At 51.0% G+C, this 23,414-nt stretch overlaps 1 protein-coding gene across 3 annotated transcripts in view; it reads left to right on the forward strand.

Annotated features, from left to right (window-relative positions):
- The first annotated feature begins 353 nt into the window (after window positions 1-353).
- Window positions 354-23,414, forward strand: part of SFXN5 (sideroflexin 5) — an 81,759-nt gene continuing 58,698 nt past the window's right edge. For all 3 annotated transcript variants that reach the window (XM_081925283.1, XM_081925284.1, XM_081925282.1), the window contains exons 1-3: window positions 354-458; window positions 7,029-7,097; window positions 21,271-21,348. In XM_081925283.1, the coding sequence (XP_081781409.1) occupies window positions 402-458; window positions 7,029-7,097; window positions 21,271-21,348 (204 nt within the window). In that variant the 5' untranslated portion in view covers window positions 354-401. The remainder of the gene's footprint in view (window positions 459-7,028; window positions 7,098-21,270; window positions 21,349-23,414) is intronic.

Here is a 23,414-nt window from a genome sequence, read left to right on the forward strand (position 1 = left end):
CCATCCCTGCACTGCAGGGGGTTGGGCTGGATGACCTCTGGGGGTCCCTTCCCACTCCTGGCCCCTGATTCCGGCAGGCAGCGCGGCCTCCCTCCTCCTCCGGCTGATGCCGCCTCTTCCTCGCCGGGCCAGCTGCGCGACGCCGGGGCTCCCTTCCTCCCTTGAAACTACATTTCCCACCTTTCCTTTCGCGCAGCGCGGGGCGGAGCGACGTCGTCAGGCGGGACTACATTTCCCGTCATGCTCCTCCCGCTTTCGCCTCTCGGCGGCGAAGGACTACCCGCCCCAGCATGCCTCGCGGGAGCTGCGGTGGGCCTCGTCCAATGGGAGGCGGTGCCGGCGGAGGGGGCGGGGCCAGGCGGCGCAGGAGACTCGCAGGCTGCCCGTGGCGCCGTGAGGGGATGGCGGAGAGCGCGGGCTTCCCGCCCTTCCAGCTGGGGAGGCCTCGCTTCGAGCAGGTGGGCGCCGCCGCGTCGCGAAGGGCCGACGGAGGGGAGCGGGGAGGGGGGGGCGTCTCTGAGGGGGGGGGGTCACCGGTGAAGAAGCGCCTGCCTCAGCAAGCCCCGCCCCTCGGCGGCCCAACGCCGGCGCTGATTGGGCCTGGGCCACGCCACTCGCCCGCTTGAATTCCCGCCCTTTTTCGCTGGCTCCCAACGCCGAGCCCTGATTGGCGCTCGCGGGGCTGGAGGCGGGGCTTCTGCTGGGCTCTCGCCTGCGGAGAGCGGCGGCCGGCGGAACTCCCCGCCACAAGGTGCGGACGTCGTTGCTGGAAGCGGGGGGTGGGGGCCGTCGGGCATTTAAGCGGGTCTCGGCCTGCGACAGTGTTTCTCCGGGCGAAGGCAGCTTGTGAGCGGCCAGAAGCGTTTCTGGAGCCTTTGTTGGAAATGGGGGTCTCGAGCCCGGACTTGGTCAGATCCGGCCGGGGGCTGGCGGAGGGTGTGGGTGCTGTTCCGTTGCTCCCAAGGCACTTTCCACTCTCTGAAACCCTCGCAGTTGGAACTTCGCTGCCAGCGCTGTTGCCTTATCCGTCCTTATCCAAGAAAGGAGACCTGCAGTCTCTGAAGAAGTGTGCATGCACACGGAAGCCTATACCAGAACAAGCTTAGTTGGTCTATAAGGTGCTAATAGACAATTTATTATTTATTTATATTTCAAGAAATGAGATTTTGCCTAAACATTAGGAATAGCTTTCTGATGGGAAGGCAGAGGAATGGGGAAGAAAAAGGTAGCAGGTAGAGAGCTTGGCAGTCCCTTTAGTGGGATCGTTTATACACCCGTATAGGACAATGCTTTTATTTAGTCAACCAAAATGGCACGGAGGCATTGATGTGCCCACGAAGCAGCCCCAAGCAGATGTTCAAACCATAGCTTTTCAAGCTCCCAATGCTTTTCAAGGTTGCAGAAGGACGTTTATTTGGGAGAGTCGTACCCCAACATCCTCTGCAACCTTGCCAAAGATCCCAGCCTGCCCCTGTCAAATCAGTGCAGGGCAGCAAAGGGTTAAGGGGTGCCTTCCAGGCAGAGATTGCATTCTGCTGCTGGTGAATTTCTAATTTCTCATTATTTAGTATTTGGGGGGGGGGGCAGGGAGCTACCCTGGGATCCATGCCCATAACTGCTCCCAGAGCACTTTGAACAAGTCCCCCTGTGGTTGTTCATAATAGACAGATCTTTGCTGAGTTCTGTTCCTGAATTGGGGTTCAGCATCTGAGCCTCCATGCTGCCTCCGCTGCTCCAGCCATTGCCTTATTCACAGCAAGGAGGGTTTTTTAGGAGACGCTTCCAGCAAACTGTGCCTAACGTTCGGTTAGTATATGCTCATAAATGCCGTGTTGCCCTGTAGGGTCAAAGTCCCAATGCAATAAGTGGATCACTCAGAACATCAAGGCATTTCCTCCTGACCTTGAAATGTCTGAAAGGACCTGGTGAATTTCCTTCAGACAACCCTCCTTTCGTCACACAGGACTATTTGCTTCTCGCTCTGGGCTTCTTTTGGTCCTTTGCCCGACTTTTCTGGAGGGCAGCTGAAAACCTTCCTTGCACGTAGACCGGCCACCAGCCGGGGCTGTGAAGGATTTTCACTTCCATCTTTTGGATTTCTGAAAAGGTGGAACCAGGACGGAGAGCAAATCGCACGGGAGGTGGTGGGTTGGATTAGACAAAACTTGCTCGGATGTGGCTCTTAGATTTCATAGATTTAACTGGAGAAAGTTCATGTTTGTGAGAAGTGCAAGGGATAATTGAATGCCATTTATTATTGCCAACTTATTTAACAAGAAGATTTATAATGTGCCAAGTATAGATTTTTTTATTTAAAAAAGAATCACAAGAGCCTTGGGACATAGACCATCATTATTCCCTTTTTGCAGATGGGGAACTGGACATGAGATGCAATTCATGCCCAACTTCCAAGTCTGGGGGCAATGCAGATGCCTCTGTGTTCAGCTCTCTGGCCACTGGGCATCACCAGGCATAGGCAAACTCAGCCTTCCAGATGTTTGGGGACTACAACTCCCATGATCCCTACTAACAGGACCAGTGGTCAGGGATGATGGGACTTGTAGTCCTAAAAATATCTGGAGGGCTGAGATTGCCTATGCCTGGGCAACACTGACCCTCCTTCTGATAAACAAGGTGGGAAGAGGACCTTGTAGCATCGCTGAGGTTTTCATGTGCTGGCAAGCTCCTTTAGTGTTCCTGCTGCTGTGGAATGGCTGCGAGTTGCTTATTTCTTGGAAGAGAGGTTAGCTCAGTCCGGGAGGGTCAGTTAAGTCTTGGCTTCTTCCTGCCTTTTAGGGCTTTGAGCCCAAATCCAGTGCGCTGGTCCCAGTGCCATTAACCTCAGTGGTTCTGGTGCAGGGAAGAACAATAGCCCTTCCCGTGGGTGTGTTGCATTCTGAGTGTGTGCTTAACGCATCATGTACATCATTGCAATAATCCTTAAAATAAAAGTTAGGTCAGTGTTGTTATCCCTGTATGAGGTGGAGCTGGGAGAATTATGGGCTTGCCTATGACCACCTAGTGCAGGGGGTGAGATACAGGCTCAACAGGGCTCATAGATAATAGAATTGTAGACTTGGAAGGGACCTTGGGGGTCATCTAGTCCAACCCCCCGCAGTGCAGGAATCTTGCCCACAGCTGTCCCTGAGTGGGCTCGAACCACCAGCCTTCTGATTAACAGCCAGGCACATGGACCCATTGCGCCAGGGCGTGCTGCTGCTGAAGACCACTGGCCCATTTCTGGCAGATTCACCTAGGACTAGCTGGTTCCTTGGATTTTTGCAGAGTGCTGGACTAGGCAACCTTGGCCTGATCCTGCAAGGTGCTTCTCAAATTAGAATCTCTGGGTGCTGGTTAGTTATGCCTTCAGTGTGAAAAGAGCCAAGTGTCCATTCTTGATCTGGGACCTCAAAATGTGTTTGGGACCCATGAGGATTCTAGAACAAAGCAAAGGCAGAGGGTGAGGCTAGAGTCAGGCCACCCCTGTCCTAGCAGGTGTGGGATATTTATTACTATTTGCAAAACACTCCATACTGCCAACTTTAGGAAGAAGTATCATGGTAGTGAACAGCATGGAATTGATAGTACAGTTGCATCCCTAAAACAAGTCCTGGAAGGACTCACCCTCCCCGTCGAATTGTAAGAGACACACCCTGTCCTGTGGCTGCCATTTCGTGGAAGCGGCTTCTTCTCTGGGCAACAAACGCACAAATGGAAAGTCCTTTTTCTTACCCCTTTCAGCATTCACCCGAGTGCCTGCTGAGATCCCAAGCAGCCCTGGCAGCACAGAGCTTTTGCTTTGATTCCGCTCTCACCGCCATCTCCAAAAACAAGGATATTTGGCCTCTTGGGGCGAGGAGACCTACTTTCTTGCCTGCGGAAGCTTGTATTGAGGAGCGAAAGGAGGCAGCCTCCAGGAGAAGCAGCCGTGCCGTGCAGCTGCTTGGGAAATCTACACGGAGGCTAAGTCTTTTGGAAGGCACAGTTGGGCCTCCCTGCTCCTGGGAGCTCCATTGTGCCCCAGAAACAACACACTGCAATATGAAATGTAAAGATTAGAAGTATACCTGATCTACGCCACTTAGCTTTGGTTAGACTGCCCAGGAGCAGAAAAGTTGTAAGAGGTTTTCCTTCCACACCAGGCCCTTGCAGATATCCCTGAAAAGGTGACAGACAGACCTTTGGGTGGGGGGAGGAATGCGCAGAAAACTATGGTGACTGGCTTTGGCATTGCATTGCCCTGCCTCCAGGCTTGAATACAGTGGTACCTCGGGTTAAGAACTTCATTCCTTCTGGAGGTCTGTTCTTAACCTGAAACTGTTCTTAACCTGAGGTAGCACTTTAGCTAATGGGCCTCCCGCTGCCACCACGCCACTCCTGTGCGATTTCTGTTCTCATCCTGAAGCAAAGTTCTTAACCTGAGGTACTATTTCTGGGTTAGCGGAGTCTGTAACCCGAGGTACCACTGTACTTGCAAAATGCCCACTGGTTAGGGTCAGGAGGTCCGTTGTGGACGGAGAACCACCTTGGGCAGATTTAGCACCCAATGCTGTGCTTTGAAGACTCTTCTGGTTGAGATTCAAGAGTGCTTATGCTGCGCTGGAGAGACTTGGCGAATTAGTCATGGCCCGCAAGGGAGAAGGACAAGGAGGGAAGGGGGGGAAAGCAAACTCACTTGTCAGTTACCAAGACCAGCTGGCACAGAAAGAGCTCATGGGCAGAAGGCCTTTGGGCAAAGCACGGTGGGTGGGGCGAGCCCTGCCTCTCCCCTTTCCCACTGAGACAGGCTGGTGGCATGGCTGTGACCAGGTAAGGCTCAAGGTGGAGCCAGGCTTGCTTATTTCGCTCATTCTCAAAGCAGGACATGAAACGGGAGGGACTCCTTTGTGATGCATCGATCAGGAGACCCTCCGCAGGCTGGGCGGGAGTGGGCAGCCCAGTGCTGCTTTCCCACCCTCTGAACCTCTGCCTGAGTCTGGGGGTGAAATCCAGGGGTCTCCCCCTGCCCTAGGGCCATGGCCAGGCCTTTGGTGCCAGCTGGGGATGCCAGCTACTTAGGGTCGTGATCAGAGGGATCTCACGAAATGGCCGAGTGAAACGCACCCATGGGCACCCTTCAGAGTGTGAGGAATGCCTTTCATTTTGGGCCAGGGGCTGGGATGGCAAGGGTGGGCTTGGGGGCGAAGGGCCCAGGCGGCAGGAGCAGCCTCCATGCTGCGTAGAACAGGGAGCTGTACCAGCCATCAGAGTAGGCTTCATCCTGACAGGCACTAGGCACTGTTTTGTCTTCTGCTGCGTCTCTGCTCAAAACTAATTTATTTTATAAAAAGATTTTTTAAAATTAGTTTTGTTGTTTGTAAGCGAGCCAAAGCTGTTCGTGTGAGGGGGAGAGAAGCCGGAGGTGTTCCACACCAATTATAATGGTGGTGGTTGTTTTTTTCAGCTGCTTGATTTAACAGAGTTTTCCCTCTCAACTCTCCATGCTTGGTCTGGGCGTGGGAGGGAACGAATGTCACTGCGGTTCTTTGTGCGAAGAGACGTGCAGGAACCCCGGAGTCAGAACGCTCCCAAGTGGCTCACGCAGAGGGGGACTGTGGCGCTTGTTTGGGGTTGGGTGGGTGAGGACTGTACCACTTATGCTTCACAGTGCCTGGCAGCTAGTAGGAGCATCCTGCTTAGAGTCATAGAATTGGGGCGTTGGAAGGGACCCCAAGAGTCATCTAGTCCAGTCCCCTGTAATGCAGCAATCACAGGTAAATAACCCCTGACAAGTGGCCATTCAGCCTCTGCTTAAAATCCTCCAAGGAAGGAGAGTCCACCACCTTCTGAGGGAGCCTGTTCCACTGTCCAATAGCTCTTGCCCTCAGAAAGTTCTTCCTAATGCTTAGTCGGAATTTCCTTTCTTGTAGCTTGAATCTGTTGGTTTGGGTCCCAGCTTCCAGAGCAGGAGAAAACAAGCTTTCTCCCTCTTCTATGGGGCAGCCCTTGAGTTATTTGAAGATGGCTCTCATATCTCCTCTCAGTCTCCTCTTTTCCAGCCCAAACGTACCCAGCTCCTTCAAGGCTTGACCATCTCAGTTGCCCTCTTCTGCACACCACCCCGCTTGTCAACATCCTTCCTAAATTGTGGTGTCCAGAACTGGACACTGGACTCCAGGTGTGGTCTGACCAAGGCAGAATGTCGTTGTCCCTCCTGCCGTACGCTGGCAGCTTTCCCAGTGGTGTCATCATGGAAGGGAAGGCTATTGATGGCTATACAGCCCAGGACCCTCATACCTACGGGACCGCCTCTCCTGGTATGTCCCATGGAGGACCTTACAGTCTTCAAACAAAAACATCTTGGAGATCCCAGGCCACAGAGAGGTTAGGCTGGCCTTAACCAGAGCCTGGGCTTTTTCTGTCATGGCCCCGATCTGGTGGAACGCTCTGTCCCAAGAGACTAGGGCCCTGCAGGACTTGACATCTTTCCGCAGGGCCTGCAAGACAGAGCTGTTCCACCAGGCCTTTGGCCAGGACACACCTGACCCTCTCCTTTGTTAATCCTCACAGAACTCTAGCCCAATGGTTGCCATTTATTTGATTTTAAAATGAATTGATTTTAGAATGCTGTTTTAGCTTTATTGTTAGCCATTCTGAGCCCGGCTTCAGCTGGGGAGGGCGGGATATAAATAAAATTTTATTTTATTTATTATTATTCTGACCACGATGGCTCTGCTCTGCCTCCACAGTCAGCTTCTGAATGTCCGTTGCTGGGGACCACAGGAGGGGGGGGAGAGGACTCGTGCACTCGAATCCTGCTTGCTGTTTTCCCCCAGGCAACTAACTGTTCAACCACAATGAGAACAAGGTGCTGGGCTGGATGGGCCTTTGGCCTGATCCTGAAAGGCTCTTCTGTTCTCATCCTCAGCGTGAAGTGATGGGAAGTAGCTGCCCCCCTTCCTGCATTTCCAGCAGTGAGAGGGGTGGGTGGGTTAAGAATGCCTTGTGTTTCCGCCATGTCTGAGCTCTGTGCCTTTCTGTCTTTGCAGACTTCGTTTTACGGAAGGTTTAGACACTTCTTGGACATCATTGACCCCCGCACCCTCTTTGTCACTGAGGTAATGTGTGAGCATGCATGCGTGTGTTTGCTGGGTAATTCTCCGGCCTCGTCTTCAAAACGATGATGGTGATTCATTTCATTTCTGTACTACTCTATATGTTTAAAAATCAACAACCCCAAAGCAGTTTACAACCCACATGAAATAAAACAATCTAGCACAAAACGTTACTGAAGAAAGTCACATATAAGGTATACAGTGGTACCTCTGGTTGCAAACGGGATCCGTTCCGGAACCCCATTCGAAACATGAGCAGAATGCAACCCACGTCTGCGCGTGCACGGGTCGCAATTCACCACTTCTGCGCATGTGCGTGACGTCATTTTGCGCCATCTGCGCATGCGCGAGCAGCGAAACCCGGAAGTAACTTGTTCCGTTACTTCCGGGTCACCGCGGGACATATCCTGAAAGAATGTAACCTGAACCGAACATAACAAGAGGTATGACTGTACATTCAAAGCAACGTATTTAACAAGAAACTAAAACATTATCTTAAATATTTCAAAATGAAACTTTACAAAGGAAATCAGCTATAGAATTCACGTTTAACGTAGCAAAATTAATAAAAAATAAATCTTAAACATTTCAAGGGAAAACATTGCTGTAGGAATTCAAACACAAAAATGCACATTTAAAACAGCATAATTAGCAAGAGAATCAAATATGATCTGCAGCACGGAACATGATGCTACCATGCTCCTAGGAAATCATATGTTTTAGCTATGAGCTCCGATGCCTGGCCTTGCAGAGCCAACATGGAGGGAACTCTGTGCAGGTGCCAGGAGGTATGTGGGGAGACACTTCAAGATGTGCAGAAGCACGAAACTAAACTAAACTAAACAAAAATCTGGGAAACCCCAAAAGGGCACCAGTGAGAACTGGGCATGCTTATGCCAGCTGTTTGAGGGAAAACCAGGCTGGAAGGGGAATAGGCGGGGTGGGTGGGTGAATCCTGGACGAGTCCATGGTTGTCTGGAACCTTGAGCAGGAGCAACTCCACCACATGGTAACTCTTGTTGTTCTTGTTGTTCTTACATTTTATTACCTGCCCTTCACCCTAAGGACCCAGAGCGGCTTATAACAATTAAAACCCAACATTAATATTGTTGGCATCCAGCTGTCTCGGGAGACAATGGAGGAATCCAACTTTGGGGGTGAGGTCAAACCGTTGGCAGGTTGCAGCCCCTTTGTGGCTGTAGAGACTGCTATGGGACAGACATGTTTTGTTGCATCTGGGGCAGAGGAAGGCAACCGCTTGGGCTGCTGCAGTTTCTTCTCTCTGGGCTCCTCTCAGCGGTCATTTCTCTTCTGGTCACTGCTGTGGGTGCAGGATCTGACTGGCTTCAGGTGTTGTGGTCATCTGAGACACAATATTACACAATATAAAAAGCAATACGATATAAATATACCGAAATAATGCAGGTCCTAAAAATATACACCTCAAGTATATATTGAAGAGGGTGAAGAGATGGGTCTTCAGCATCCTGTGCTGTGCAATGAAGGTACTAGAGAGACCTCTGTGGGGAGGGAGTCCCACAGTTCAGGGGCCACCACAGAGAAGGCCCTCTCCTCCCTGGCCACCCTCCCCAACCTCTGAAGGCAGCACCAAAGGTGCTGATCTTAGCACCTGAGAGGGTCTGTAGGGAAGGAGGCAGGTTTCCAGGTCTTTGGGGCCTGAGCCATTTAGGGCTTTGAACACCAGCATGAGTACCTTGAATTGGTCTCGGGTATAAGCAGGCAGCCCATGCAGCTGTTTTAAATCAGGGGTGACGTGAGATCTAAATGGAAGCCCCGCCAGTCATCTGTCTGCTGCATTTGGGACAAGGTGGAGGTTTTTGAGTCGTCTTCAAGGGCAGCACCACGTAGAATGTGTTGCAGTATTCCTGTCAGGAAGTTACCAGAGCATGTGTACAGTGGCTGAGGAAGCATCTCTGTCCAAAAGTTGGAGCAGGAAAAAAGCCACTCCGAACCCCCTGAGCCTCCAGGGACTGCGTTGCATCTTCTTCAGTGGAAGTTCTTAGTAGGAGTGCGTGTTTGGAGATGGCATAAATCATAGAGGCCTTCCTGGGTGAGAAACTTGCCAAGTTACAGACAAATAGGTGCCTTTAAAAGGAGAGTGGGCGGGGGGGCGACTTAAAGGGACTTGCTTCCCTCCCTTTTGTGGGCAACAAAAGGAAATGCAAACAAGAAAGAAAGAAAGAGCCTGCAACATTTCAGAAGGATGCAGGCAAGGGCAAAGAAGTAATGGCGAATGCAAGAAGCAGCTTCAGGCCTGTGTTGTGGTCGGTTGGCATGAAATGTTGCAGAAACCAGGTGCAAAGCTGACTTGACAGGCATGGCTGTGTGGGAAGGCGACACCGAGGCAGAATGACCTGAGTGGCCTGCGCTTTCCAGGGAAGAGACACAAGAAGAACTAGCAGAACAGACAAGAGCAAGGCGGTACAGAAGCCCAGCGTCCCCATCAAGGGAAGTCATCATGCTATTCTATTCTGCCTGGAGTCCCGTGTCCAGTTCTGGGTGCCACAAGCAGGAATGTGTGCAGAGGAGGGCAGCCAAGAGAACCAAGGGTCCAAAAGGCAAGCGCTTGAAGGGGCTGGGTACGCTTAGCCTGGAGAAAAGGAGACTGAGAGGAGAGAGGATGCCTAGAGGGCTGCCACATGGAAGAAGGAACACACTTGTTTTCTCCTGCTCTGGAAGGTGGGACTCAGAACCTACAAGAAAGGAGATTCTGACTCAACATCAGGGAGAACTTTCGGACTGCTATTCAACAGTGAAACTGCCTCCCTTGGGGGGTTATGGACTATTCATTGGAGCCTTTTAAGCAGAGGTTGGGTGGCCAACTGTCTTGAATGCTTTAGCTGAGATTCTGCAGGGGGCTGGACTAGATGACCCATGGAGTCCCTTCCAGCTTTCTATGATTCTGCAATACGTCACTGCAGCATCCCTTCCTCCAAGCTCTGTGACTGCGGAGCCCTGGCAAAATCATCCCCCCGATTGGAAGCTAGACCTGCCGCTCACAATAGCTGTCTCTCTTCCCACCCTGGTTTCTTCCTTCTATGACAAGCTTTGGGAGAAAACTTTCAGTATTTGCGGACACACTTCTTAACAGAGTTTTCTCAATGTTTGGCTCTCCGAAGAGTCCCCTCCGCATATTAACCAGCCTGTGAAGGTTAGACTGAGCGACACCGGCCAGGCCACCAACTGAGCTTCAGGGCTGAAGTGCGGCTTGAACCCTGGTCCTCATCCAGTGCTCTTAACCACTACCCCGCTCTGGCTCCCTCCTGCTCAGATTCAGTATTTTGCAGCTCTATCTGCCCCTCTTCTGCCTGAGGCAGCCTGGCTGCCTGAGCAGCTGCCGCTTTGAAGCAACCATCCCAGAGCCTTTTCTTGCGCAGACAATTTGGCTCCTGAACTGACCATTTACTTTATGAGCGTATTAGAGTCCAATTCTCTGCACGCCAGGTTGAGAACATCCCCGGCAGGGATTTTATTTGTGCTTCTTCCACAATTGATTGGCTTAATTTGAGAGCAGGCGGATAAGATGGATAGGATGAGTTCCTGCGAGCCTCTTTGGGCCCCCGCCCGAGAGAACTGCAGCGGAGAAAACTGCTGTTCGGAGGGTGTAATGCCGGCGATGATGGCTTCGTTTATGAAACACAAGCTGCAGTGAAATCTGTAATCAATTTTCAGGGATGCTTGTGGAAGGCGAGACGTGCTGTAGCAGGGACGCCTTGGCTTGGCCTGAGAACTGCATGAGCCTCCAGGAAGGTGAACGGGAGCAGGGGAAAGGGGATCCTCTCCCAGCCAAGGCAAATGCAGCTCCAAACCCCACACAGATCCGTTTGGGGTGAGCCCCTTGTGTGGCAACGTTTTATACGTAGGGCTGCCTCTGAGGACGGTTCAGAAAATTTCACGGGTGCAGAATTGAGCAGCCAGGTTGCTCACTGGGGCAAGACGGCTTGAGCATCTTACAGTCCAGCTGCACTGGCTGCCAATTAGTTTCCGGGTCCAATTCAAAGTGCTGGTTTTGAACTATAAAGCCTTACATGGCTCAGGACTGCAGTAACCTAAGGACTGCCTCTCTCCGTATGAACCTACCTGGGTCTCGTGATCGTCTTCTTAGGCCCATCTTCAAGAGACTCTTCCGTGAGAGGTCCAGAGGGTGGCAACACGAGAACAGGGCCTTTTCTGCAGTGGCTCCCTGCTTGTGGACTGCTCTCCCCAGGAAATGCGGCACTTGCCTTCATTATACATTATTCATTATATCATTATACACCTTAAGGTGCCAGACCAGCACTCGAATCCTGCTTGTGGGCTTTGTAGAAAAGGCCTCTGGTTGGTCCCTCGGAGGACAGAATGCTGTTGGCCTGTCCCAGCAGGCTCTTCTTATGTTCTTACATAGTATGGCTAAGCTAGATGGGGCAACAATTTGACCCAACCAGAAGGCAGCCGCCTGGGTTTCTTTGCACTCTTTTTGGAAACTGGTGACACCTGGCCAGGCAGCGAGAGGCCTTTGCCCACCCTCCTTTCAGCAGAAGAGTGCTGCACTGGGGTTTGGGTTTGCCTTCAAGACAGCTCCCTTGCAGAGTTGCTTCCTCCCGTTGGGAGAGAGTGGGCCACTCTGCCTCTGTGTCTGGAGAATGCTGTGCTTTTCTGCATTCTTGCCGTGCGCTTTCGGGAGGATTGTGTGTCCCATGTGGTTCGGGGGGGTGGGGTGGGAGGGTCAGGGGCACGTGCAGCTGGGAGGCAAGGCGTTGACCATCCACCTCCCTCCTTCCTGTACTGCACAAAGGGGCCGTTCCTTTCTTTCTGCTGCTTTGACATTTCCCCCATCCTGGTGTTAACGTGACTTAAGAGCCGGCGTCGTTAGGGAGCCTGCTTTAGCACTTAACTAGCACTTTACATCTCCAAGGTGCTGCTCAAACATTAATTAATCCTCACTGTGAGGTAGGCACTAAGTATTACATTATGTTATAATTGCACTTTGCAGTGAGTAAACTGACAAAAATTAAGGAGAAGTGCCTCGCCCAAGAAATGAGGCGGCAGCGACTGCAGAGCCTGAAGGAGAGGATTCCCCCTCGCCGCCCAGCCGCTTTCTCCCTCCTGGTGCTCTGCGGCTGCCGGTGTGCAGGCGTTCCTGTTCTGGAGGGCTCGCAAAGGAAATAATGGCCAGGAGAAGAAAGCCAGGAACCAGGGAGAAATGGCTGGTGGTCTCCATTGCACATTACATGTGGAAAGCAGATTGCAGTTCTCCTTCTTCTTCCATGTTGGGTGGGGGAATGGAGACTCTGCAGGGGTTCTTGGACTCCAAATCCCAACAGGCCAGCAGCCAGCATGGCCAATGCTAAGCAAGGATGGGAAATGTAGTCTAGCAATGTATGGGGCCCACCCCACCGGTTCCCTATCCCTGATGTCGTGTAGGCTGGAAAAACCACCAAGAGCCTTCTGGCACCCAGGAGACACGTTGGCAGTGGCATAAGGGTTTCCGGACTGGAACCCATCTCTGTCTCACGCCACGCCAGGCTTTTGATGAAGCAGATTCTTGCAGCAGCAGCAACAGTTTTCTGGTCTGGCCACAAGACTCCTGTTTGGGGCCAAGCACATTTCTTGCAGCACAAGACCTCTAGGGACCAGAGCCCCCTTCGTGGGGTGGCTCATTTGGCAATTCTGTGTACCCACGTCAGTGCAGAGAGAGAAATCATGGAAGGTCAGGTGAAAACGCAGAGCAAAAAACAAGGAGCACAGGCTGGACTACATCGAAGCTTGGCTGCATGCAAAGTGAGCCTGGAGTCACGATTCAGCTCAGGTGACCAGAGATACTTGAGGGCTGACTAAGCTTTCTGTGGGCGAATGGCTCCTTTGCAAGGTCATAAGTGGGATGTGAAGAGGTTTGAAGGGCTGCTGAAGAAAGATAAAGAAGCACCAGCGAAGGATTTATTTGCTTAGAAAGAAATGTGCTTATTTATTTTGTAGTTTACCTGACACAGGGCAGTTCCCCGTGGAACGTGCAATCAAGTTTGGAAATCGACCAAATCGTTAAAAACAACAAACGTCCAACAATTACCATATTTTTTGCGCCATAGGGCGCACCGGACCATAGGGCGCACCCAGTTTTTAGGGGGGGAAATCAAGAAAAATAATCTTATTTCCCCCCCCCCCCAGCCCCAAAGAGCAGTGTACAGGATGCATGCAACCTCTCCCTGCCGGAGGGGTTGCGCATGGCTATGTCACAAGCCAAGGATCCATCCTGCTGGCTGCTTTGCCTTCCTCTTTAGCCCCACGCAACCTCTCCCTCCTGGGTCAAGCTGTGCTGGGCTAAAGAAACCATAGCCCCATGCGGCTTCTTCCTGCCGGAGGGGCTGCGCACAGCTATCCCTGAAGCCTGGAGAGCGAGAGGGGTTGGTATGCACCGACGCCTCTCGCTCTCCAGGCTTCAGTGAAAGCAACGTGAAGCCTTTGGAGCACGGAGTGAGTGCTCCCTCTGCGCTTCGGAGGCTTACGTTGCTATCGCTGAAGCCTGCATTCGCTCCATAGGACGCACACACATTTCCCCTCAATTTTTGGAGGGGAAAAATTGCATCCTATAGAGTGAAAAATACGGTAAACCAATTCCATACCTGAAAAAGTCAGCACCAGCTTCCATCGGGGGAAAGTGCGCTGTTCATGTTGCAGCCTTTTCTGCACATTGGCGTGGCAGGACTTTTGAGCAAATGTGCATCAGAATGGGATGCAAATCTCACTGAAAGTTGTTCTCTTTCGTTGTCCGTGGTAGGTTTTTTCTTAAGTAGATGGAAGGGTTTGGGAAGCATTCATGTACCAGAGCAAGAAGCAGGCCTCTGCACCCAGGCACATTTGCTGGAGCTGCATGCAGATTGGACCCAGATCTGAAGGCATGCATCATCTATCCACAAGCATTTCTTTGAGCAAGGTATTTATCTGGATGAATTGGGCTGTGCGTGCAATTTCAAACAATCAGAGAATCGTAGAGTTGGGAAGAACCCCAAGGCCTGTTTAGTAAAACCCCCTGCAATGCAGGAATCTCAACTAAAGCATCCAGCTCAGAGCCATCAAGTGATCGGTGCAACGGTAGTTGGGTTGAGATGCTCTTTCATACACCAAACATTTAATTCCAAAGATCTCCCAAGGAGCTGTTTGGTGTTGTGCCGTCAGAGGGGATTCTAGACTAGAGGACCAGATTCCTGGCTTGGTCTGGCTGCCTCTGCGACCTTCTCCCGGGGGCTAAGTCCTCCTTCCCCTCCCTCTCAGCTATGGAATCCCTGACAGATGCATAAATGAAGCTGCAACTGCCCTCTTTCTCCCTTGTCGCCCTGGCAGTGCAAAACTTCCAACTTTCCGAACTGATCAAGTTCCCTGGCGCAGGCGGAAGCCGTGCCCACGTCCTGGCAGGTGTGAGACTACAGGGCTTAAAATTAGGCCTTTAATTGCTTGTAATGAAACTCTGTTGGGGTAGCTGAGGAGATCAGCGGATATTTTTGCGAAGCTAATTTGGTCCATGTGACATTTCCTTGGACAGATTGCTGCTAACGCACAGCAGGGACTGTGGCGGCTGAGCCAGCCGAGAGCAGAAGGGAACAGGATGTGTCTTTGCTTGGCCTTCTCAGACAATCTCTCTGGACCACTGGCCTGAGCACGGCAGGCGCTGGAGAAGTCTGATGCCGTTTGCACAGGGGAGCCTCCTGCCTGCTGCATGTGGGCCTCGTAGGATCATGGCCTCAAGTGGGTTCCCTTTGCCTCCCCTGGATGCTGGGGTCTGGCTCTCTCTCTCTCAGGGCCCCTGGAGGTGCTTATTTCGCAGGGGCCCTCCAGTGGCACACTTACTTTTATTTATTTATTTATTGAGTTTAAATCTTGCCCTATACCCGCAGGTCTCAGGGTGGTTCACAGGTCCCCACACTACACAGTTACTCGTAGTTCCTAAATTCATTAAGGGAAAGGCTACCGTATTTTTCACTCTATAGGACACACTTTTTCCCCTCCAAAAGTGAAGGGGAAATGTGTGTGTGGCCTATGGAGCGAATGCAGGCTTTCGCTGAAGCTTGGAGAGCGAGAGGCGTCGGTGCACACTGACCCCTCTCGCTCTCCAGGCTTCAGGCAGCTATCCGCAAGCCTTCGGAGCGCAGCGGTTCTGGGGGCCGAGGGAAGCTCGGGCTTCCCCCGTCCCTAGCCCCGCAGGCTCTGGGAGCAGCGACGAGGTTGCGCGCAATCTTGCCGCCGCTCCTGGACCTGGGGGGGGATAATTCCCCCCCTTTATTTCCTCCCCTAAAAACTAGGTGCGTCCTATGGTCCGGTGCACCCTGTGGAGCGAAAAATACGGTACTTCAGTGCAATCCTATGAATTTCTACTAAGTCCCACTTAGTTCAATGAGTCTCTCCCCAGGTGTAGGATTGCAGCCTAAGCCAGCTGCTTAAAGTCTCTTAACGTACAAAAGTTGGGTATCTTAGTAAACAAAACACAATGCTATTACAGTACAAGTTAGCTAAGCAAAGAGCTGTCAGTCACTAAAATAAAACAGAATAAGACAATCAATTAATACTAAGTATCAAGAAATACTGACCTTCGGGAATCTAGCTAAAGCTGAATTTATCCTGGAACCTATGTAGGAAGGACAAGAGCCCAGACCATTTTAAGGTAGAGGATTTCAACTGATAACATTTGGTGCCCTGTGTTTTTAAAACACATACAAAATAAGACTTGTTAAAATACCCGTTCTGCATTTGTAAGAAGCTAGTAGCTTTGGGAGGAGCCACCTGCGCTTTGGAACTCCCTGCCACTTGATATGCTGTACTCTTTACGGCGCCTGCTAAAAACATTCTTGTTGAGACAAGGCTTTCCGGATGCTTAGTAATCTGGTGTGAATTTTAACCTGTTTTAGTATTTTAACTTTTTGAATTATGGTGCTGACGGAGACTCTTGAGAGTCCCATGGACTGCAAGATCAAATGCATCCATTCTGAAGGAAATCATCCCTGAGTGCTCACTGGAAGGACAGATCCTGAAGCTGAGGCTCCAAGACTTTGGCCACCTCATGAGAAGAGAAGACTCCCTGGAAAAGACCCTGATGCTGGGAAAGATGGAGGGCACAAGGAGAAGGGGACGACAGAGGACGAGATGGTGGGACAGTGTTCTCAAATCTACCAGCATGAGTTTGACCAAACTGCGGGAGGCAGTGGAAGACAGGAGGGCCTGGCGTGCTCTGGTCCAGGGGGTCACGAAGAGGCGGACTAAACGACTAAACAACAACCAGGTTAATTAGAAAAGAAGGGCAGGGAGAGAGATGCCCACCTTGCCTGGCCTGCTGATCTCTGGGGCATGGAAGACAGGAGTGCCTGGTGTGCTCTGGTCCATGAAGTCATGAAGAGTCGGACACAACTAAACAACAACAAGTATTTTAAATTTTTTATGTTTGCTGTAATTTATTATTGATTTTGTTGTTTTATTTTGTCGCAAACTGCTTTGAGGGTTGGGTTTTTTGGTTTTCTTACAATCTAGCGGTATATAAATTTTAAATAATGTGGTGAAGACACACACAGTTCCACAAAGGAGCCTGGCAGCTTCTCCTTTCCCTCGGTGCTTGTCAGTGGAGAAAGAGTCGTCCTCAGCAGAGGCCTGGGGGGCTCCTGGAGGGGCTTGGCAGCTTTGATACAGCCCCCAGGCCACCTGCAGGGAGAGAAGAGGGTGAAGAAAGCCCAGCACCTCCTTTCCATTGAAGGGGGAGTCCTGCTGCTGGCGAACATTGCGTCCTCGCGGCTGCTGGCACTGCCAGAACCTGGACCCTGTCCCAAAAGCAGCCCCCGGAAGTGGGAGCCCCTGCTGCTTCTTTTCAGCTCCGTCCTCTGCTGAACCCTCTCTGGTCTGGACTGGTCCTTTTCGTCCATTCGGGTTTTATTTCTGACTCCCTGGTGCCAAAGAAGGGATAAGGTAACGTACAAACGTTTGAAGCAGAGATTGGACATGGTTTGCATGTGCCATTTGTCCTATTCAGAACGATTGGCTTTGGCCAGGGTTGTTGTTAACAGCGACGACAAAGGATTCCTCAGTCAAGGTGGGTGGGGAGGGGGGGCGGCAGAGGACAGGGCCATTCATTTATTTGCAAACCCCCCCCCCCATGATTCCATTCAGAGGAGCACAGTGTGGCATGTAGATCCCTTGCAAAGAAGAACAACTCCTGCTAGGTAATCCCGGCATCGAAAACATACCAGCAGCAAGTGCAAAGAGCTCCCCGAATGCTAAGTAGACCATTCTTCTTTGCTTTGCTTTTTGTGTGGAACTGGGTCACTTCCCTCGGCTCCTTAGTTACCGTCCACTCACTTGCCTCTCTCTCAGCACGGGCACAAACAGCACCAGAAGGATTGTCAGTCCTTCAAAATCTAGGTGTGTGTCGGGGGCAGGCTTCTGGCTGTCCTCCTACAGGTCTTGGGTCAACTGGTCTCTTTCACTCCCTTTTATTTCATTGCAAACTTTTCCATGCCTTTTTTTTAAAAGGTATTTTGTCTCGGGAGCTGCATCTGGTTTAAATGGGAGGAAAATATTCTCACTTTTGTGGCAGGGAAGGAAAGGCCAGCAAGGTTCTCAGCTCCATCCCAGCCCTCCCTCCTTGCGAAAATTAAAATCCAGACTTGCTACTGACGTTTCTCCTGGAGGGAAGCAACCACGCTGCAGTTTATCTTGGTTAAACAGGCCGTGGGGCAGGGAGGAGCCTCCCTTTCTGCAGAGGGTGTGGAGGATGCTCGTGGTGGGCCCTGGCAGCCTCATTGCCTGACCCTCCTCTCTGCATGTGCATGGGGGCAAATTGGAGGTTTCTCTGGCGACTGCTGTCCAGCGGCCTTGGAGGCGATGCTCTCCCCATGCTCAGCACTCAGCTCCAAGCCCTGAACCTGCTCCAACTCCCAACTGGGAGCCCTTGCAGCCTCCAACTCAGTGCCCAGATCACTGCTGCATCCAGGTGGTCCCAACAGTGCCCCCTCTGCCCTTCTGACTGTTGTGGCTGCCTTTCAGGAACTTGTCTGCAGAGGCAGAGCCTGTTATTTGGAGTGCAGAGGAAGCGTTGCTTAATTCCCTCCTGCATTCCTTCTAGGAAGCTGATCTCCCCGGCCGGCACGGAACTGGAATATTGCTGTATGTCTGGGTACAATGTGCTTGGCATCTCGCTTCTGCGGATTAGTCTTCGATTAGTCTTCCTTCAAAGAAAGGCTCAACAGCTTGCGGTGCTAATCTCTGAAGGATTTGCCCCCAAGGATGTGGTGGCCTCGGAAGGCAGGAGGACTCTCGGAGGGGTCTGTCTTTGCCGCAAACAGGGTGGAACGGGTTCCTGATGCCCACGTGCCCTCCTTGCCCTAGCCCCTCACCCCAGACTTGCTTTGGTGTGGGAACCCCGTTCTGGAGGCCAGCGAGCATTGCATTGCAGAGGGTGGAGTAGATGACCCCAGGAGTCCCTTCCAACTCTATGATTCTGAGCTTCTTGTGGGCAGAGTGACATCACACAGGACCAAATGTCCGCTTAGGAGGCGCCAGAGGGAGGCGGAAACGGCAACCAGCGTGTGGCTTCTGGCTCTTGCCAGAAGAACTATACAACTTGTAGAAGACATCTGAAGGCAGCCCTGTATCGGGAAGTTTTTAATGTTTGATGCTTTATTCTGTTTAATAATAATAATAATAATAATAATAATAATAATAATATTTTTATTTGTACCCCGCCCTCCCCAGCCAAGACCAGGCTCAGGGCGGCTAACACCAGATATAAACGTTTTTGGGGATGAAAACGTCAAGTCTTCTCCAAGGCCAACTATCCAGACTGGTCCTACATGGGCCAGAAAAAAGCCAGGGAAGTCCCTAAATAGGAGATCTGTCACAGAAGGAGAAAGGAAAATGGAAAGAGGGGAAGGGGATCAAGTTGATTCCAAGCCAAAGGCCAGGCGGAACAACTCTGTCTTACAGGCCCTGCAGAAATAAATCAGATCCCTCAGGGCCCTGGTTTCATGTGACAGAGCGTTCCATGAGGCCGGGGCCAGTGTTGAGAAGGCCCTGGCTCTGGCTGAGGCTAATCTGGCTTCCTTAGGGCCCGGGACCTCTAGGGTGTTGCTATTTATGGACCTTAAGCTCCTCCGCTGGGCATATTGGGAGAGGCGGTCCCGTAGGTACGAGGGTCCTAGGCTGTGATATTTTAGATATTCTGTCAGCCGCCCAGAGTGGCTGGGGAAACCCAGCTAGATGGGCGGAGTATAAACATAAATAAATGTTGTTGTTGTTGCCAGCTTCACTGGAATGCTCTGGCTCTTGGCATGAAAACTCTGCCTTGCTCAAAGGTCCAGCAAGGCTTGGATTCTGGGCTAATGCTTAATGGCGCCCATACGCAGTGAGCAAGATGCCATAAGGACACTGGCCCTTTTCATGGGACGGAATGACCTGTGGTCTCCTGGCTGCCATCTCTTTGCTCTTCCAAGGCAGCACGCTTTGTGTGTCCAGGTGAGCCAGTCAGCGTAGACCAAGGGAAGCTTTCCTACGACTCCCATCACCCTGGATCATGGCTAGCTCTTCCTATGTTCTTTCATTTGAAAGTCCACCAAAGGTTGGGCCAAAGTGCAGTGGCAGACCACAGGCACGGGGTACCGAGGGACCATTGCTCTGACTTGGTGTAAACTAACGTCCTGTGTTCAGAATCTCAATTTTTCTATAACTAGCTTTCAGGAGGACGTGATAGCACTAGATGCATTGCAGTTTATCGTTTTGGTCTGATGAAAAGCCAGCAGTGAATGTCTTGGGCTAGTGAGCGCGTTGGCTGGATGGGGAGTTGGGGGGGGTCTCCTCTCATTAGCTCTCTAAAAAGCCCCCTCTCTGCTGCACCTCCAGCTCTCAGGTTGGCGCCCTTTTCTGCAGTTTCCCAAGCAAATGGCAAAGCTGCTTTGATGTTGCAATGAAAAAGGAAGAAAGAGATCTCCGTGCAATTATTGGGAGCCTGAGGAAGGAGCAAGCTGGGTGGCAGAACGCAAAGAGAAGGTCTCTTCCTTCTGAGGGGCTCCAGTAGCTGCAGAAGCCAAAACCTTTGGAGCCAATTGGATTCTTTTTCCAAAAAGGCCTTTTCTTCAAAACTTGCAATAAACTTTGATAAAGCAACAGCAGTGTTCAAACTTGAACTTTTGTGTTGCATCGTTTTTTTACATTTAGCATAATTCTTCAGTGGAAATTGTTCAGTTATAAATCCATTGCTTCGAGCTGCCCCAAGTGCTGACTGAGGCAAGGATTGCATTCTTACGCTGTTTGATTCAAGAAGAACCGCTTTGAATCTCTGGCTGGATGAAGGAGAGGAGGGGACAGGAGGGGACAGGAGGACTTCTCAGGAGATCACGTTGCCCACCTGCTACCCTTGAGGCTGTCAGGGCAGCGGACCTCTTGATAATTGTATATGACCGTACGGCATTTCCCCCATGGAAACCAGGCAGGCACCTGACAGGCCTGATGTTGCTTCACTTGCTGAAAATGGATTGGTTTTGCCAAGCATTTTTAGCTAATTAATTTGATTCAGTGTTGGTCATTTCTTCCATATGTTATGATTCTAGAATTTTAATACTTTAACGTTTTATGATGTTTTAATGATTTTACTGCATATCACCTTGATTTTTTTAATGAGTTGGTTCATTAAGATTCTTCTAAACTAACAGACAGACAAATGAAAATACTTGGGTAGTTTTGCACAACTTGCGTAATTTCTTCCAGTAACAGAACTTGCTGTAAAACATATATCTAATTTAGGACCTGAGTGGACTTCCTTGAGGGAGATTTTTCAGGAACTGTGTAACTGAGGTCTTCCTTGGGCCCGGGGGTGATTTCAGTATCTTAAACTGCCCCCCCACTCCCATGCCTTCCCCCAAAGGGCTTCCTGTGCTGCCTGTCCTGTTCCTGTGCTGAGCTGGCATTTCCAGGGTCCCCTTTCCTAGTCCACCTGGTTGCAGAGAGCATCCTGCCTGTGAGACGGCCAAAGCCACAACTAGACCTTGAGGACAGAAAATTCACTTTTAAAATTCAGCTAAGTGACTGTGCTGTCTTGGTTAGCTGGTGCCCCTGGGTAGTTTCTTGACACCTGGTGTGAACTGTAGCCCCCCCCCCTTTGTGGAATAGTTGTTGCTAACTCTCACCTCTGCTTGTTGTTTGTGTGCAGAGTCGTCTTAAAGAAGCTGTGCAGTTGCTGGAGGATTATAAACATGGGACTCTGCCCCCAGGAGTCACCAACAAAGAGGTAATCGAAGTGCATGAATCTTTGTACAAGCTTTGTGCAAGCATAAGAACCTACTGATCTGCTGCTATAAGTTCCATGGCCAAAATGGGGTCTGCGCTCTACAGGCGCGTCTGCATCTTTGAGGGTCAGGTGCACATCGGATGGGCTCCCGTCTGCATCTGAAACCCATAATTTAGATCAAGACAAAGATGCATCTAGCCTAGAGCCAAATATTCTCCTCTGTGCATTCTGATATTGAATATTTTCTGTATCCTACTTCACACATCACTCTAAGCCCTGTGGTATGTTTAACCCAGCCTAAAAGGCCAACCAAGGTTGGTTTTCTGACAAAAACCACATTGTGAAGCCATGGTTTGTTGATTTCTGGACCATGGCTTGTTTTCACTACTGCTTAGCATTGTATCTGAAGCAAACAACCTTGCTTAACCATGGTTTGTTTGGCTACCCCAGATGCTCACCAAGCCACAAAGATGCAAGGCAAAACATAGAAGCTTTGGAGGAACTGAGGTGTGGGGCTTATGGAATCGTCCATGAGAGAACATGTGGCTTGTGGAAGAAACCCTGGTTAAAACGGCACTGTCTGTGTACGCATCCAGCCTCTGAATATTTGCCAGATATTAATTGGGTGTTTTAATATGTGATGTTCATTGATGCTGGACTTTAGTGTTTGAAATTTCACACTTTATTTGACAGCTGACATGCAGTGGTATTTAATGTTTTGACAGTGTTTGTCAGGTTATGAAGTTTCATTTTTGACAGCTGCCAGAATCCAAACAGTCAAAAGATGCCAAGAAGTCTATAAAGCATTCGAGTTCTGAGCTCTGAGGTAAAGAAAACCAGATTCAAAATTTGATTCGAGCATTGGACATTGCTGGGGGTCCCAAGTTTCTGCCAGATTTTGTTTCGGCGCCCTCACAGGCAGCCCAATGCCCTTAGGAGCTTGACAGTCCCCAACACCTGGGAAATAGCAATGCGCTGCCTCTGCTCCGTTTGGAGGCTCCATTTTTAGCTCTCATGACGGCCGGCCTTCGTAAGCTTTTCCTCCATTGCTCTGCTTAATCCTCTTGAAACTGGTGCTCACCCTCATCTCTTGTGTCAGAGAACCATGGCATAGTTGTGTCCAGGGGTGTGAGCAAACTTGCTGCAAGCACAGCTTCACAGTCAGAGGGGTCTATATCTTTCACTGTGTGCTGCCTGCACCCTGTGCCCGTCTCTATGGTGCCAGGCGTGCATGGTTTGGATTTCCATCCACGGGAAGTCTGCACATGACAAGTTGTTGCAGAGAGCATCTGGGAGAGGAGACACATCCTTTCCCTTTGCCATGGCTGAGCTGGGATTTGAACTTGGGTTTCCTGTGTCCACAACCAACGCTTTGTCCAATGACCCCCCATTGGCTGTGACCACAGATGTATTGGAGCAAAGTTGTTTTCCTCTACAGGAGAGGCTCAAGCCCAAAGATTGACCTCCCCACTCCCCAAATCATGGTTTAGCCAGTTCAGGGTTCTTCACTGCTGTGGCCAGGAAGGCCTCGGTCAGACAACTTTTGGATAACTGGGATGAAGACCTTTTGCACGAAAATCCTCTGCACCCTCCTGGTGGGCATCACCGCTGAATCGGCTGTGTAGAGGCAGCAGGTTTGCCCTTGTTTGGCCTAACCTACCTGAATGTTGGGAAGAGGCCTCTTTGTCCCAGAAACAAGGGCTACAGGAGCAAGGAAGAACTGGGGCGGGTGGGAAATGGAGACTTTGCCCATGGGATGTGGGTGGCAGTTACACGACGCCAGCTCTGCACTTGGCAAGTGTCAAGGAGCACCGCCAGGAATGGTGCTGGGTGGCGGCTGTGAGCCAGTAGGCTGTGAGGGAAAGTGCCTTGCCGGCAGATGGGCTAATAAGTGTCTGGCATGTGTCAAAAGCGCAGAGCAGCTGGTGTTTGGGGAAGGCCCCATTGCAGGAGGGGTCTGCTGCTAGCGGGCATTGGTCCCTTTCTTCCACTTGCATCTCTCCCCCCCCAATACCGCCAGATGACCCACCTGGCCTCTCCTGGTCCCATGAGGGTGCCCATGGGGC

This window comes from Podarcis melisellensis, assembly GCF_964234715.1.
Source record: "Podarcis melisellensis genome assembly, chromosome: 9".
NCBI lineage: Eukaryota > Metazoa > Chordata > Lepidosauria > Squamata > Lacertidae > Podarcis > Podarcis melisellensis.